This window comes from Leiobunum rupestre, chromosome 4 (genome assembly GCF_980474605.1).
Source record: "Leiobunum rupestre chromosome 4, qqLeiRupe1.1.hap1, whole genome shotgun sequence".
Lineage (NCBI taxonomy): Eukaryota > Metazoa > Arthropoda > Arachnida > Opiliones > Sclerosomatidae > Leiobunum > Leiobunum rupestre.
This window is the reverse complement of record NC_143387.1, coordinates 51957947-51972984: the sequence shown is the minus strand read 5'-3', so window position 1 is coordinate 51972984 and position 15038 is coordinate 51957947. Positions and strand designations below refer to the sequence as shown.

At 42.7% G+C, this 15038-nt stretch overlaps 1 protein-coding gene across 4 annotated transcripts in view; it reads left to right on the top strand.

Moving 5' to 3' along the window:
* Positions 1-12763, top strand: part of LOC149948216 (transient receptor potential-gamma protein-like) — a 150967-nt gene extending 138204 nt beyond the window's left edge. For 3 of the 4 annotated variants that reach the window (XM_090173176.1, XM_090173175.1, XM_090173173.1), the window contains 5 exons: positions 840-1034; positions 4748-4789; positions 6978-7167; positions 9943-10183; positions 10572-12763. In XM_090173176.1, coding sequence (XP_090029302.1) covers positions 840-1034; positions 4748-4789; positions 6978-7167; positions 9943-10183; positions 10572-12180 — 2277 coding nt within the window. In that variant the 3' untranslated portion in view covers positions 12181-12763. The remainder of the gene's footprint in view (positions 1-839; positions 1035-4747; positions 4790-6977; positions 7168-9942; positions 10184-10571) is intronic. The other variant, XM_090173174.1, reaches the window with a different exon arrangement.
* The last annotated feature ends 2275 nt before the right edge of the window (positions 12764-15038 follow it).

Here is a 15038-nt window from a genome sequence, read left to right as displayed (position 1 = left end):
TTCTATAGAACGCTATAGAATATCGAACGACTTCATAGAGATTAGATAAAAAGTTTTTTTATCTGGTCCATATCCATTCTCTTTATTTTGCCAAAATTCCTGAGCGATTCACGTGCCTTCGTGGCAATATAAGATTTAAATACTAAACCTAGCATTTAAAATTTTTATTGTTAGACTTAGCGTGATTTTAGTTTATTAAAAGTACAGTCTTTCAATTAAATTTTTCTTATATTTATTATATTTTGGTCTTAAAATCTTCCTAGTAAAATATACTTTTTTTTCTGGAGAGATTTCGTTAAAGGTTAAAAAGATGAAAGGTGTGAAAAATAGTTTACCATTTTGGTTCGTGAGACAAGATATATCATCCTATTAATGGTTGTGTACCCTGCTGCGATAAAATGATTATATGTCAATATTTTCTTTGGACGTTTGAAGTTTGTTAATTATCGTGAGACGGTACAGCTGAAGTGGGGTGGCGGAGTGGTTAGCACTTTCGCCTCGCGCTGTAATAGAAGCCGGGTTCGATCCCTGCTTGTGGCACTGGGTTGTTCCGCGTTGAGTTTGCCGCTGGTGAAAGCGATTTTTCTCCCGAGTTCTTCAGTTTCCCCTTCCATAAAAACTTGTGGAGTGTAGGGAGCTGTTGGTTCGCGTGGCATGAATGGCTTGCCGCCCAGCTTCTACGCATCGTTTCCCGGCCACCTGAATTAATGGCATTAAAAGTCGCTCTATGATTTGGGCCTAAGGTGGTGTCTTGGGTATTATTATCCTAGCTGAACTTTGCAATAAGCAAAGAAAAGTGTGGAGGGCAACTTTCTCTAACTATGCGTGTTTGTGTCCAGGAGCACGCCGATGTGGAGTGGAAATTCGCTCGCAGTAAATTATGGATGAGCTACTTCGAGGACGGCGGCACAGTCCCGCCTCCGTTCAACGTGATCCCGACGCCCAAGAGCTGCTATTACCTCTTCCGGTGGCTCGTCAGAAGGTTCTGCGGTCAATCCCGACTCGCCAAAAAGGAACACCTACGAACCATCAGGGTGAGTTACTTACCTACCCTTAAATGTTGTCTCTTGCGTTAGTCCCTGTTTCCAAATCAGATTTTAGACGAATAAAAATGTATTCATTTACGCGTGTTGGCCACTCCTACCGGGGTCAGTTTAATTCCCGTCAAACAGCTTTATGGGTTTCCGAATATGAAACGTTCTAAAAACGAGAGGCCAAATTGTAACAGTTGATAATATAGTCCTTTACTACAATGACTTCGTAAAATTTTGGATATAAGATTCATATTGGATCCAAACAAATCTGGATAGGATCAAATATTTGTGGATCAAACTTTGATACAAAATAGGGATTTAGCAAATTTGGAATCAAAATATTTTTATTTAGCGCGATTTGTTAAAATTTTTATCCAAAATATTGTAATCCCATAAGTTTTGTGCAAGATTATTCATATTTTTGCAAGAATTAATTTAATTGGTATTTTATCCCTATTTAAACTGTTCAATTTTGATCATATCTGGATCAAACTTTGATAAATCATACTGGAAACTAAGCCGTCCATAAATGTTAATTTCAACTTTACATATTGATCGGCCTTGCGAAGCCCCCATCAGCGCGAGGCCCCAAGCATTTGCCGAAACTGACTATGCATAAAAGCCACCTCTGCCGTCAAAGCCAAATATATTGTGTTTGCTGCCACGATTGGACTTAAAACCGGTTTTCAATAAAATAACAAAGTTGTTGTAAAAGGTCTGGCAGCAACGTTCAGCCGGGGGTGGGGGGGAGACAGTCTTAGATAATTTTATGGAAAGAAGTATGAAAATAACTCCTAAATGTTTACTTCTCCCGGAACATCGGTGTCGCGCGTATGGAACACATTTACAGGCGTTAGTAGGCAAAATTAGACCACATTGTTAATGAGGAATTGAAAAAAAATTTCGTCTCGAGACAAAAGAAAAACTTTCCTTCAATTTAGAGCGTAAAAACGTCCTGCAGACTTTATTGTCCTTTATTTATGACGCGGAGTGAAAGGGTGACCGCGGGCAGGCTCGTTTTCTCATAATTTGAAGGGATTCTGGTGGTACGAGTAATCTCCGGGCGAGATAGATGAGAGCAATAGTTCGGTCTATACTGGTTGGCGTGCATCATTGCTTTTTGGGGTTAAATATCTCCCGCATTCCCTCGCGTCTACATATATGAGGTCGATCAGTGACGTCGTCGAGACGTTCTCTACCGCCGCTCTGACTTTGTTTGGGGCCAAATTAATCATGGGAAGAGAGACTAGAGTCGAAGCCTTTAATCCCCCATTTTTATCCTTAATTACTTCGCATAATCCTTTAGAAAACTCGCCGTTTCTACGAGATAGAGTCGCCTTGTAAGCCGGGCAAATTTTTTTTTTCGTTAGTAAAAAATTGCCTTATTTCAGAGTACTTAAAATGCGTTTTTTGTGTGTTTTCGTAGAAAGTAACCATGTTTACGCGCAAAAAAGGCAATATTTAACATTTCATCATCTAATTAAAATTGTCACCAACTTCGTACTTTTATTATATACGGTACTCTGCGAAGGTAAATTGACTTCTTAAGCCTTTGGAGACGCGTTTTTCGTCGGGCTTTTCACGCGGGGGTAATCAAGATCGTCTACGCGTTAAAATCCCGGCATTTTAGTCATTAAGCGTGACGTTTCGAAGACTTAGAAAGAGAGAGAGGGCGAAGTTAGTCGGTAATGGCGACCAAAAATGCATTAGGGGATCGGAAAAAAGCTATCTCCCTTAGATATTTGCCGTTAAAGGCTCTCTCGGACCAGAAAGAGTGTCCGGCGCATCAGGGATAGCGGGGCCTTATTGTATTTAGGGCGATGGGGCTATTGCCGGGGAAATTTATATTTTCTTCGTTGTCGGCTCCGGGATATTGCAGCGAGGAATCGGGCCGTAACTAAAATGAACGCTCGGGGGAGAAAGCACTCAGACGAGCCGCTGTTGGATCGGAACTGGCCACCCCCCAATATCCGCCAGATAAAAAAGAAAGGCTTAAATTCAGCGAGATAGAGGCCCCGCACCAGCATAGCGACTCAAATGAAGCCTATTTATCCGCATCCATTTCTGGGTAGAGAGCTCATGCAATCGACATCAATTACGTTTGGCCATCTTGTTCGGGACGGTGATGTTCGATTGTGTATTAGTACGCAAATAAGGAAATATTGGATGTCGTAATAGATGGAACTAAGGGAGAAGGTCACGAACAAGCTCGAAGCCCACACTGTCTTCGTACAAGAAATATATGTCCTTCTTGTAGGACCTACGTTCCACGAATCTGTCAAGACCAGGAATTCTATTTTGTATCATTACGAAATGCATCGAAAATACGCGGTACCAAGACGGTATTCGGATTAATAGAGAATAGTGGGGTGACGGAGTGGTTAGAACTTTCGCCTCGCAGCCAGAGAAGCCGGGTTTGGTCCCAGTTTGTGGCACTGGGTGAAATCTCGCGTGGCATGCGGGGCTTGCCTCCACCCTCCTACGCGTTGTAACCCGGCCACCTGAATTAATGGCTTTAAAAGTCGCATGTTGAATTAGGCCTAAGGTGGTGCCTTTGGTATTAGCCTAGCTGATTATTATTATTATTATTATTATTATTAGATTCCCGGTAAAAACCACGCCCCACAGTCTTTCCTGGCGTAATCTTTCCCCTTTTACGAGGAGCTAACCACTTCCCGTAATCGGTGTACACCCTAACTGTAATCGGTTGTACTCATTCGTAATCCCGTATTCATTTGTAATCTTCGTACTCATCTGTAATCACCCGTAAGCATTATGAAATCACGCGTACTCATCTGCAATCACGTGTAATCATTTGCAATAGCGCGTAATCATCTGTAATCACGCGTACTCATTGGAATTCTCCCCTACTCAATTACTCATCTGTAACAATTTTAAAGTTTTGGGTTACTTGTGTACTCATCATAATCATTCTGTACTCATAGCGTAATCATGTGTACTCATCGTAATCATGTGTACTCATTGCGTAATCGTGTGTACTCATTGTCTAATTATGTGTAATCATTGCGTAATCGTGTGTACTCATTGCGTAATCATGGGTACTCATTGCGTAATCATGGGTACTCATTGCGTAATCATGGGTACTCATTGCGAAATCACGTGTACTCATTAATGATTACGTAGTCGGTGTACAGGCAAATTCTTACTGGTTAGCCCCTCGCCCTTTTATGCCTTTATTCTTTACGATTTTGAATGAATTCTTACCGATACCAGTGCCAGCGAGCAAGAATTATGTTTGTACGAGCAAAATGAATAGTAAAATATGCACCCTTCTCAGAAATAAGTCCTATGTAGGGCACTACGTTATACGCAGTGTGGTGAAACTTAGTTTCGCCTTGACGATCTTGTCAGTACAGTGCGGTAAAGGCAGTAGGGATGAATGCAGGCCCTGGGAGTCGTTTGGGCCATATATTTGTCGATTTGCCTTTCACCCTGCCCCCATACCCCCTCTCTCTCTGTTCCAATAAAGGAAGTTTCTCCATTTGCTCGAAGGAGTGCCAGAGACCCGTTGGGAGGCATTGCCGGGCGGACTTTCCTTTGGGGAAAAGTTGATCGTTTTTCTCTTCTTTATCGACGATTAGATTTTAATTTACCCCGTCTCTATTTCTACCAGGCCTATTAAAGTTCATCCGGTCGCTTTAAGTGCCTCGAAAATGCCTATTCTTTAACGGAAACATTGATTTCGATTACAGAGGAAGGCCAAACAAGCCAGCGAAAGAGATTTACGATATCAGGTTGGTACCGACTCGACTCTACTCCTTTATTTTTGTCGGTTTCATTTTCTTCCAGGAAACGGGAATACACTATCTGCTGTCAATTTTTATATCAATTTTAGAACGTTGAAATGAGATTTTTAGTAGCTTTCTATTATGAAAAATGTCTAGTTTGTTTCAAAACGAGAAATAGTTTCAACTTAGGTCTACCACATTGGGTATACTATCTCATGGTACCCTGATTGTGGTTTTCGGCGGTTACGGTTGCCAAAAACAACTTTAATTAATTTAATAATTAGGTATATCCGCTATATACAAGTACTAGACTTTGGTCTTAGAGAAAAGGCCGAGTTTCTTATTCGGAGTTTGGTCATTGGCGATTTTTTCTTTGTTATACCATGGATTAACAATTCGGCTGCCCCATGGCAAAACCTTATAACCACCAAATTTTTGAAAAATTATATTTTTACGCATCAGTTTTACTAAGGCATGTACAAAAGTACTGTAAAAGTTTCAGGTAAAAGTCATAAATATTGAACTATTTATGACTTAAAAAATGGTTTTGGATTTTATAATTTTCGCATTAAAAACCACGTTGAAATCTTATAATTTAGGTTTTGAAAAAGTCAAATATCTCAAAATTACGATCGTGGTGGTTAAAAGGTTTTGCCATGGGACAGCCGAATAACTCACAGGGATAGTTCTCTTCGAAAATAAGTTTGATTCAAACGCCATCGGTCCTAGCGGGTGAATTCAGAACTAGGCCTAAACGGAAACGATTCAATTCGGCGAGCAGACGGGCAGTTTTTTGGGGCCGCGAAATCTAATTAACTTTTTGCATCGCGTTTCTGTTTTTAGTTTTTTGAATGTTTTCATCAGGTACATTTTTTTTTAAATAATAATAATAATAGAATCCAATAACTGTTGAATTTGTATTGATGTAAAGCTAATTGCTATTTACCTATGCGATATAAAAAAAATTACGGCTTAAACAATGATAAATCCTATTAAATTCAGAATAAAATAATCTTCGGAATAATTTTACTGACAATCGCCATTTTTAAAAACCATATTAAAAAACCATAGTGTCGACTTCAGACACGAGATGGCGTAACTATATCCGGATTTGAATCGTTTTTGGGGAGGGTAGTGGGGAGGGTAGTGGGGAGTGTAGGACTGTAAGGGGGGAATAGTTTGTAGCAAACGTATTTTTGACTGGCAATGATAGTTCTATGTAAGTGAACTATCCCTGTGAGTTATTGTTAATCCATGGTTATACCCAGTTATACCCCAGCTAGTAACTAAATAAATATTAACTCAAATATAACTAAAAGGATTTGAAATACTCCGGGAAAGATTTTACTTTAAGGGGCGAAAAATAGTTTTTTAAGATTTCAAACGTAAACTATAGTCAGTTGCAGGCTAAGAAAGACAAAATATATAGTACAGTCGGCGCAAGGATACCTCAGACCATTACCGGCCAGTCGACCGCGCGTAATTTAAATTTGACCACTTTACGGTCAATTTCAAATTTCGTGAGTTTCATCGTTTTTTCGCGCCATCTAGGAACCAAAATTGGAATCTATTTTTTAATTTCATGTTGTCATGAGTTTAATTACTGAATGCAGCTAAAGAAGGTTCGATAATGGAAGCTCCAAATATTTTAAATAGCCCAAGAGGTTACTATAAAAAGCGTGATAAAGGTTTATTGTTAACAAGTAAAGAGAAAAATATAATTTTAAACGTCTATAGCTCATTAAGACAACGTTACCCCCAAGAAAGCGTGGTAACTATTTTAAAAGAAACTGCCGATTTAACTGGTAAGACGTAGAAATAAATTTACAAAAATAAATAATTATACATACTATTTTAAATTTAAGAATGATAGGAATGCCTTATCTTTTAAATTTGCTCGCCATCACAATTATGAAATTAAAAAATAAAGATTCCAATTTCGGTCTCTAGATGGCGCTAAAAGACGACAGAAAGAGCAAAATTCGAATTTGACCATAAAATGGCCAAATTCAAATTTCGCGCGGTGGAATGACTGGAAACGATCTGAGGCGTCCTTGCGCCGATTGTACTATATATTTTGTCTTTCTTAGCCTGCAACTCACTATACAGATACGGTATTTTTGAATAATCTTTCCGCTTCAGAGCGAATATTTTTTAGTTGGTGCCTTAACGAAATGGTATTTATTTTTGTCAGTCCATTATGAGGAATTTGGTCCGCCGCTACATCACGACGGAGCAGCGGAAGAGCGACGACCAGGGAGTGACGGAGGATGACGTCAACGAGATCAAGCAAGATATTTCCTCCTTCCGGTACGAGCTGATCGAAATTCTGAACAGCAGCGGCTTCAACACCTCCTCCGCCCGAGGACAGGCGCAAGGGAAAGGTATCAAGTTTTTCTTCCGAGTGGCACGCGCGCCTAGCCTGATATCAACGTACCAGCGCCTTCTATCGACGCCTTTTCGAGATAAAGAAAAAGCACAATTTCCTTTTTTATTTTAAATAGCGTTTTAAAGCTTTCTCTTTTTCGGCGCGTGGTTTACTAATAGAAACTTGGGAGTTTCGCGAGATGCATCGCGAGTGCGGACGGGATTTTGCCGAGCTGATAACAGAAATGACGTTTCTGTCCGTCCGAAATGTGCATTTTCCAATTTGGACATGTTCAGGGTGTTTCAAAAGGTTATGCAAACATTTAAAAGAGTTGTAGGGGGTGAGTTGAGAAGTATGCCTGTTTTTTCCCCATTTTCCTACGATGAGTTAAAAGAAAAAGAGTGCCAAAGTGTGGCCTACTAGCCCCTGGAAGTAGGCTGCAATAAGTGCTAAGCCAAGCAGCAGTAACTTTAAATACTGTTTAAGTTTACTTTTTTACGCTGGTTACCTCGATTTGTTTACAAAGTCCTTTTTTACCTATCACACGAACCCAAACCTTAATGTTCGCGTTTCCCTGCTGCTTGGTTTCGCGCTTGTTGCAGCCTACTTCCAGGGGCTAGTAGGCCGCACTTTGAAGCTCTATGGCGCTCTTTTCACTCATCGTAGGAAAATGGGAAAAAACAGGCATACTCCTTCAAATTTTGAAACACCATGTATTTAATCTAGCAATAATAGCTTAATTACTTATCGAGTTATAATGGCTTAGAAACCAGCGGCCATCTTCCAAGATGGCGGGGAAAGTTTTCTTTGAAATGTATTTTATTTCCACGAAATTTGCTTATTTTTATGTAGTCCTTAAGCGACTTAAGATTCAAAAACATTTTAACAATACCTTAAACCCGCTAAACGTCTCGGGGTCCATATAGAGTCGTATTCTAAAGGGTACAACCATAGGTAACATAATAACAATAAGTATGATAATTAACGAGATTTACAACCAAACTGATTTTCATAGTTATTGCGTAATCAAGATTTTTTCTCAGCACAGAGCCCTCTAGTGTCTAAAATATGCGAGACTCTCGCTAAGCCGAAATATCTGGTTTCCGATAGATAGGCGCCATATTAGGCTAAAATGATAAAAATTAAAAACGTTTTTCTCGGCGCCACGAGCTCATATTTTTATTATCACGCGTGGGCTGGCTTCAAAACAAAGCCAAAGCCCCTCGCGACTCCAGAACGTGGTCTCCGATATTAGGCTTAAATTTTTATCAAAAAGTAGTCATCCAAAACGGAAAGTCGCCAGTCCAAGTCACAGCTTGAAGAGAGTATCAGTGCTAAAAAAGGTTCGGTTAATAGGAAGTGTCATATTTTTTTGTTATTATGTTACTTATGGTGCAACGCAATTACTTGGTGGGTTGACGCGAATTTCAAATCTTATTTGTTTAGCAATGATGGGGAAAATTCTAAAGCCAAGTGTATATTTCGAAATTTGAAATTCCATTTAAAAGGTGAAATGTCTGCGGAATGTTTCGAGGGGCATTTCCTCCTCCAAACGTCGCGTCTTGTTTACCCTCTTCGGCGGGACGGGGGGATATCGCGTGGATCTGGCGAACTCGTTAGTTTCCGGTCGCGAGGTTGGAGGCGCGCAGTCACCACCCGAAAGAGCGAGGGTAGCCATTTTTTCCCGTTGTAAAAGGAAAAGTAATAATACAAAACCAGAGACACGTTTTCGTATTTGATCTATTTTACCTCGGCCGCTCTCCACGATTCCAATTTCTTCCAATGGCGAAAGTGGACGTGTTCTTTTTTTGTTGAACAGCGGCTCTTTTTTTGAAAAGCAATCCCGGGGATTTGATAAAACCTGAGATCGCTTTTAGCAGGCGTATATTTTTCCCGGCGTGAGCTCTAGAAACGTTTTGAGGACTCTCCTCTGTACAGCGCTTATATTGGATACGGAATGACGGGGATAAAGCCTATTGGTTGACGGCCCCCTCGATTCAAAGTGTTATTAGGGCTGAAGCATCGGGATACCAACGGAGATACAATCCTGCTAAACGCGCGATATTATATTTCGGATAGTTTTTCAAAATAAAATAGTTGATACATTGGTTAATCTTGTCAGCTAGGAGCAACAAAGACAAGGAGAATGCGGCTAGCCTTTAAAAACGCTAACGCAGTGTTGTGTACAAATTTCATTGGACGAGCCTTTACGGTCAGGTGGAAGACAATTTCCGAATTTTGCCCTTCCGACGGCAGCAGGCGCTAAAGCGTCTAACCAATGAAAATTGTACGCGAGAAAATGCACGACCTTTGACGGGTTGCGTTCTCCTCGTGTGGGGTGCTGTGCTTGTTGCTCCTAGCTGTCAGTGATATAATAATAGTCAGCTAGGCTAATACCCAAGGCACAACCTTAGGCCTAAGTCATCGATCGACTTTTAAACCCGCGACTTTCGTACTTACGGTTAGTTAGGCTATACCATAAGTCTATAATGTTGTTCCATAAGTTTGTCACTTTGGGGAATATTTTACTGAGAGCATGTAACGAAGTGACGTCATCACGAGAAGAAAATCTCCCCCTAGCTACGTGTGACGTGGGAGCGAGCGGACGCAAAACGGTGACGAAGCCCGTAATGCAGTCGGTCTTGTGAATAGCTATCAGTAAAACTTTTGCGTGTGAAGATTAGGAACTGTCACACTTATGGCTATGGCTATACTTATGAACTAGACTAAGATGAACATTTGGAACGATTGAGGCTTTTTCGGTTGATTTCAATGGTCCATTGTTTTTCAGGTATCGGTGGCAAGAAATGCAGGCAAAAGGAGAGGCGCTTGATGAAGGGTTTCAACATCGGCTTAATGGAGGGTTCCGTTCAAACCATCTCCGAAATCTCCTCCGAACCGTCTCGGAGGTCGCCCATTAGTAAATTGGCCAGGTTGGCCCGATTGGCCAGCAGCAAGAGACCCAGCAACAAGAGGGGCAAGTGGAAGAACTTGGTCGAAGCTACGCGGAGCGCCAAAGCAATCCTCACGAGGTCAGTAGAGAGCGGTCGAAATTTGATCGAATCAATGCCAACACCTCGCCTGTCCCCTTCAAGAATACGCTTCGTTAGAAATCAAATTTAAACGAAAATTTAAAGCTTACACGTACGAGGGGCATCTAGCCTTCGGTAGGAGAGACACTAGCGTAACTCTATGTCTTTTTCCCAATGGGACAGCCGATCTTAAGCCTGGCTCACGTGGGACCAAATATTCCCGATTTGCCTTCCGCCGTGCTTTCCCAAAGAGAGGAAATGCGGATAACGGGCAAATTGGTCCCGCGTGAAGCGGCTTGTACCGTTGGAATTGACGTCTTTAAGGTCATGACGCTTTGACTCGTAACGAACGCGACGTTATCGACGGCTAATACCCCAGTACTTTCAGAAGCAGAAGTGACGAATCCGCGTCCAGTTCCGAGCCAGCTAGCCAACGGTCATCGAGCGAGTCGACCGTTAGCGTGGACGTGGCTCCTCACTGGATTCGCGATCGCAAGCAAACGGCCAGCGCCACCGAAGTTCGGGCTATTCCCGACAAACGGACTTCCTTCGTCCGGCGACTGGGGACTCTGACGTTCAACGCTTCCCGGCTGCGCATGCGTTTCAACGACCACGACAAAGACTCGTCCCTGGAAACGGTGGTCGTGACCAAAGGCAAATCGACCACCTCTTTGAGTAAACCCACGGCCACTAGGACGGTTAGCGCCCCGGTGACCAAGAGTCGCTCTTTGGACCATCCGGACGAGAAAATGTCCAGCGTCCTCAGCCTGCCGCGGAACGGCCGGGGTCTCTCGCCCATCCCGAGCGGTTCCAGCTCGCACGCCCAATCGCCCAGAAACTCTTTTAACGGCAACTCGGCCTCCTCCGACCAGACCTTAGCCCAAGTGGTCAGTGCGGTGTCCGCCCCTAGTTTGAGACAAATCGAAACGCAACTCTCGCCCCTCGTGGTGTCTTCGAGTAATCTTCGCCGGCAGTCGGCCGTCGTTCGGGAACTTTCGGAGGGAAGTCGGGAAGATTCGGAGGAACGTTCCTTGGACGCCGAAGACGTTCTTTTAAACGAAACTGTCGATTTGAGAGACAATATTCCGTCGATCGAAATACGGGAAACTTCGGACGACGTTCGTCGCTTGTCGACTGACCTGATGGAGTCTTTAGATAGATACCGCAAACGATCGACGGTTGACACGTTGGATATTACGGGTTACGTTCAAAGGAGCTCGGCTGAATGTCGGGACTCTTCGGATCGGTCGCGAAGGGGGTCGGCCGATTACAGGGATACCGCGAGGAGGGGCTCGGATGACCGTCGCGACCCTTCGAGGAGGGGGTCGGCAGATCCTCGAGATTCGTCGGACCGGTCCCGCAGAAGTTCCGCCGATCATAGAGAATACGGGGATCGATCTCGGAGAAGCTCGGCCGATCATCGCGAGTGGTCTGATCGTTCTCGGAGAAGTTCGGCCGATCATCGCGAGTTGTCGGACAGATCTCGGAGAAGTTCGGCTGATAGGACCGCCAGAAATTCTTTGGAACATCGCGATTCTACAGAGCGCTCTCGGAAAGGGTCGGTGGACAATCGCGAGTCTTCGGAATGCGTTCGGAAAAGTTCGGTCGATCAGCGAGAAGGTGTTCTAAAATCTTCGATCGTCGAGCGGCGATTGTCGGAACGCTCCGACCGCGGCGGTTCGGAGGACGACGACGACGAAGAGTTCGAAGAAAGCCAAGCTTTTTACGAAGCGTCGACCAGCAGCCGGAGAGCGTCGGAGCTGCGTCGGAAGGATTCGGAAGAATCGCGGCCTTATTCGCCCGACACTCGTAGCGGAACGCCTTTGCCTTACGTCATCCAAATATCCGACGATCGGGCCAGCTCGGAAGATTTCGGAAACGAGTCGGTGACGAACACATCCCGAGACCCTCTGGTCAAGCCGTCGAACGGGGCGTTGGGTTTGACCTCCTTCGGCATTGAGCCTGTCGACAAAGAGATGACTTACGGATGGATTTAGGGATCAAGAGACGGTGACACTCGGTGCCTATACACTCTATTATGTATTATATATAATATATATACTACTGTCGCGCTCTCAAATATCGACCTCTTACCTCCCCTCTCCGCTAGTCAAGACCAGCCTCGAACGCCCTCGAGACATCTTCCGGGGAATGATGAACTAACGAATGGTAGTTTTAGGGCAACGATTACCAAATGATTCGAATTATTTCCTGGGAGTTACTAATACGTTAACATCGTTTAGCGAAAAATCATTTTGATAAAATAAAAGTAAGCTCGGTTTTAGCCATTTTTCCCAGGAAATACATTCCAATGGGTCTCTAGTCACGTTTACCAACCAGCTTAAATAGTTTTCCTCGTTAATCATGTTCGCGCGAGAGATTTTACAGCCATCACAAACCCTCTCGACAATTAGAAAAACGTTCAATCTCGCTATTTTGATGTACATAATAAAAGAAAAAACATGGCCGCGTTTTACTATTTAAGAAATGAAACACTTGGTGCTATCGTGGAAATCAAATATCACCGTTATGTGTCACGAATAAAGACCTTTATTCACATGTTTTATAACACGACTTTGTCCACTTTTTAATTTCTTGATTAACTCGGAACAATGTTTTTTTTAAACCATTTAGTTATTTTATTTCCAAAATTTTAAACTTGAAGAACCAACTCAAAGCCATACATTTTGAAAATTTTTAAATCAATTTTCTATGGGCATGACACCGGATAAAAATATGTGAGGTTTGTTTAATTTTGTGGAATATGTAATAAATTAAATCTAATAAGATTACCTTTACAATTTAGATCCTTAATATTTGTATAAATATTATTTAAAATTGGCGTTTTAAGTTACACTTTAGCCATCGTTCTAGATATTTATACATTATGTTTTATTAAAAGACGATGTCTTACTCGCCTCTGCCTAGTGACAATTTATTTGATCATTACCCCATCTGGTGGCAGAAAACGGTTCTAAATATTAACAGGCTTTTCCCCTTAAAGCAAGTGGCGACTCGAAAAAAAAACCCCGTGGATGCAATTTGTTATTACATCACAAGAACAGGTAAAGTATCTTCCCCTAGCGGCGATTTCTCAATTCAACCGGTGAACAAAATTCAGTGGCGTAGCTCCAGATTTTGGGCCCGCCTGCAACCGAAGACGACAGACCCCCTAAAGTGGGATTTAAAAAAAAATAGAATGTTCACAATCCACCGTTAGGCCTGGGCCCTAAATGGGTTAGAGTGTGCAATAACTGGTGGCTTTACCGGGGAGTCGGGGTCCGGCTCTTGTAACCCATAAGGGCGGTGGCGCACTGGGAGATGTTAGCTCTGATCAAATGGTCCTATCTCCACCTCCGACTTCGGTCAGGTTTTGGCTGGATACTGAGCTTCGGTTCAGGCTAACGGAGAGGGTCCAGGCAAACTGGCCACCTCGGCGGATTGGGGAGCCTGCTGTGGGGCGGCGAGCCTCCATATGCGGGCACGGCGGTCCTGTTTCCCGGCCTTTTGGGGTCGGGTTACTTGGGCTGCTGTGTGCTCGTCGTTCCCCTTTAGAAGCTCTCTCCAAAGACTCCTCACCTAAGTAGGTAGGGTGTCGGCTGGAGTTGCTATAGCATCCACTCTTAATCCCACTGCTGTGTGCGAAGTGGGAATTAGTCCACCCATTGCTGCACCTTCTGCTGGGTTGAGTGGCTTGCGTCTAAGGTGCGACCATCATTAGTAGGGTTCTGCTACCCATGCTGGATTTGTCACCTGTCCGGGCTTGGGGACGCTGGCGTAGGGCACTATGATGATAGGCCTCCGGTGGTATGGTCTTTGTTACTAGGTACACTGGGCTATAAATTCTGACACACACCGTTAGGCCTTGATTGGTTTCCCGTTTCGTCAGCCTCTACTATTACTGGTTCGGTTTCCTCAGATTGTATAGATACACCCGAATAAGCCGAATGAATGGTTCACTAACCGGTATGTCCTTAAAGCCAATGTTTAGAGAAAAATGTCGAATAGTTTTCAAATTTTTTGCAGATCTTGTTTAACGTTTTCATCTTTCTGTTTGTGAGTTTTTCGTTTTTATGCTCCACTTTTGGACTTCAACTTTGAGGTAATAGTATATTCTGACAGTACTGTATCTTCTATCTTCCATGTTTATTTATAGAACGCGCGCACTGTTATCTAAATAGACAATAAATTAAAAGCCAACGACTCGGAACATTTTTGGAAGTTGGAGGTAGCAAAAAAGGCTGTGTCCGAAAGAAAAAGCTGGGAGATCGAAATCAAACCCAAAGGGATAAATTCGCTCCGAATAAACACGCGTCGCTAGGGAAAGGAAGCCCGTTCAGCGGGGTTTCAACTTGTTTCTAGGCTAAGTAAATAACATTTTTAAAAAGGCCCCTTTCGGGTACGGGCTCTGCGGGCCCCTCGCTACGCCACTGACAAAATTACTCGTAATTCTTTAAAAAATACTTAATCTACAACAATCTCTGTTGACAAACATAATTCATGAAGTAGGTTGTACTTTTAAATATTTTAACTTATTTTTGTTCAATCACAAAGATGTTTATTATAATTAGCGAAATGAAATCTCAAGCAAATTATTCGTTACCGCCTCAATTTTGTTATTAAACGAAGCGCGTACGTTGAAAATAACAAAATATAAAGTTTCGATGCTTTCCGTCTCGTAGTTAATTAGAAGTAATTAGTAGAACGGCCAAACAATTTGAATTTTAGCGTATTGATTGACGTCATTGACTACACGTTATTTCTCATTGGCCGCTAAACAAAGAGTTTAGACTTGGATACAAAATGTAGATGCTACTGATTCCGTGGCCGAATCCGAATAATCTCCTACATAACC